The 2,500-nt window shown below is 39.4% G+C and overlaps 1 protein-coding gene across 2 annotated transcripts in view; it reads right to left on the bottom strand.

The window, feature by feature from the left end:
• The window catches only part of LOC137971212 (uncharacterized), a 16,777-nt gene that overhangs the window by 4,884 nt on the left and 9,393 nt on the right, over positions 1–2,500 (bottom strand). For both annotated transcript variants that reach the window (XM_068817981.1, XM_068817982.1), the window contains 3 exons: positions 1,996–2,085; positions 1,390–1,638; positions 141–230 (listed from right to left, as the gene is read on the bottom strand). In XM_068817981.1, the coding sequence (XP_068674082.1) occupies positions 141–230; positions 1,390–1,638; positions 1,996–2,085 (429 nt within the window). The remainder of the gene's footprint in view (positions 1–140; positions 231–1,389; positions 1,639–1,995; positions 2,086–2,500) is intronic.

Below are 2,500 nucleotides of genomic sequence, written 5' to 3'. Positions count from 1 at the left end.
ATTATCTGTGTAATGAGCCCATCATGAACTCAAGGATGAGATATTTTTCAAAAGGAAAGTCTCAGACTTTCACATCAGTTTGGCGGACGATTTCATCCACAAAACTATCTCAATGAATGTTTTTTTCCATGCATACTTACCGCGCTGCTCTTTGGTCCTTCAAGCGCCGTCTTTCCTCCAACTGTGCGTTCAGCTTCTTCGCCTTTGAAAAGGTTTCTATATCTGCGCAGCTAAATTGGATCGATTACTTGAAAATGTGGGTTCTCAAAAGTTTTAATAATACGATACTTAATTAGAGAACGTTTGGAGGATGTTGAATCACAGTAAATAAAAAATAAATAATTTACCTTCTTTTAAGAGCAGAACTTAATGGGAGAATCCATTGCATATTTGTTGAATCAATTGCCCACTCCAGAAACGATGAGGAGACTGGTACTAGTGAAGGATTGTGGGATCGTTTGGGTAGACGGAAGATGGCAAACATGTCATTTTCATTTTTCGGCGTTTTCAAAGCCAGTAGCGTTGGTCTGTGAAGCGAAATTAACAAAAGCAAAGCTACAGGCCTTGAAAACAGTGAAAAATGACACGCTTGTGATCTTTCGTCTACTAAAACGATCCCACAATCCTTCCTTAGTACCAGTCTCCTCATCGTTTTTGAAGTGGGCCATATAAAGCGACGCTGTCATCTTCCTCTGTCGACCACGGTGCACGTACGCGTCTCAGAGCAATTTGAAATATTCACCTTTCGACCACGTTCAGTTAGTTTCTGCGTCAGTGGATAATTAAATGTGAAACTGAAAGGTCTTTTATACGCCAAGATGTCGTACGTTGTTTACAACTTTACAAACGAGCTAAAAGAAACACATCGACAAGCCTAGGAACAACTGATAAATTAAGGTTGCTAACACCGGTTTCCAACACTTCCAGAACTTTTTGCTTTGATGGATCGTTACTGCCAATCTTTATATGTTGTTACCATGAAAGTGGAATAACAAATGCCAAATCATTGATTAACAAGTGACGAAAATTTCTTGACATAATAGTTTACCATATACTGAACCATTGATAGGCAATTTGTTTCATACCCCTTTCGTGGTAATATCGATCCATCAAAGTATACGTGCTGGAAAGCGACCGTAACATGACAGTATAATGCGGTGTCTTTGCCCATAAAGGAGAAGAAGATGAGGTGAGATGATGATTACGATGATACTGGCGATGACGAAGACGTTACTGATTGGTTTACAGGGCACTAATGCTCTCTAGCTAGTAGGGCGATCTCAGAACCAAGCAGTAGCGACAAACAGTAGCGGAATTACACACATTATGTTTACACTGCTTCGACGTGAAACACACACGGATCCAAACTCTTTATGGTTGAGCTCTTACCTTCATCTCAATTTCTTCTTTTGACTGCACATAGTTTTTGTCGCCTTTTTCGAAACTTCGTTGATGCATACTTCCAACTTCTTCAAGTACGTCTGTTTGATGATCTCGCTCGTCTTTTTCCGGAGCACCAGAATCGCCTAATTTCAAACCAGATGAGTTATCAGCATAAGCATCTTCTTGAGTTGTTCTTGCAGCTGTCTCCTCTTCGTCACTGTTGGCTGATGCAGTGTCTTCCAGATCATAAAAAAGCTGAAAAAGTGCACATGGCTAAACAATGGAATTACCGATAAACAACACTTGAAGTGTGATGTGCCAGCGATGATGGTTGTGATCTAAGCAATGATCACGGTGAAGGTGATCATAAAAAATTTTGAAAAAGGAAAAATATAGAGCTTTTCACTAAATTTTTTAATAGCAACGGTCTATTACCATACGGTCTTCGTTCTCTGGTAGTTGAACTTCCATTATTATCTGTGTAATGAGCCCATCATGAACTCAAGGATGAGATATTTTTCAAAAGGAAAGTCTCAGACTTTCACATCAGTTTGGCGGACGATTTCATCCACAAAACTATCTCAATGAATGTTTTTTTCCATGCATACTTACCGCGCTGCTCTTTGGTCCTTCAAGCGCCGTCTTTCCTCCAACTGTGCGTTCAGCTTCTTCGCCTTTGAAAAGGTTTCTATATCTGCGCAGCTAAATTGGATCGATTACTTGAAAATGTGGGTTCTCAAAAGTTTTAATAATACGATACTTAATTAGAGAACGTTTGGAGGATGTTGAATCACAGTAAATGAAAAATAAATAATTTACCTTCTTTAGTTCAGTTTTAAGAGCAGAACTTAATGGGAGAATCCATTGCATATTTGTTGAATCAATTGCCCACTCCAGAAACGATGAGGAGACTGGTACTAGTGAAGGTTTGTGGGATCGTTTGAGTAGACGGAAGATGGCAAACATGTCATTTTCATTTTTCGGCGTTTTCAAAGCCAGTAGCGTTGGTCTGTGAAGTGAAATTAACAAAAGCAAAGCTACAGGCCTTGAAAACAGTGAAAAATGACACGCTTGTGATCTTTCGTCTACTAAAACGATCCCACAATCCTTCCTTAGT

The sequence above is a fragment of the Montipora foliosa genome, chromosome 9 (genome assembly GCF_036669935.1).
Source record: "Montipora foliosa isolate CH-2021 chromosome 9, ASM3666993v2, whole genome shotgun sequence".
Lineage (NCBI taxonomy): Eukaryota > Metazoa > Cnidaria > Anthozoa > Scleractinia > Acroporidae > Montipora > Montipora foliosa.
The sequence above is the reverse complement of the archived record's forward strand: the minus strand, read 5'-3'. Positions and strand labels throughout refer to the sequence as shown.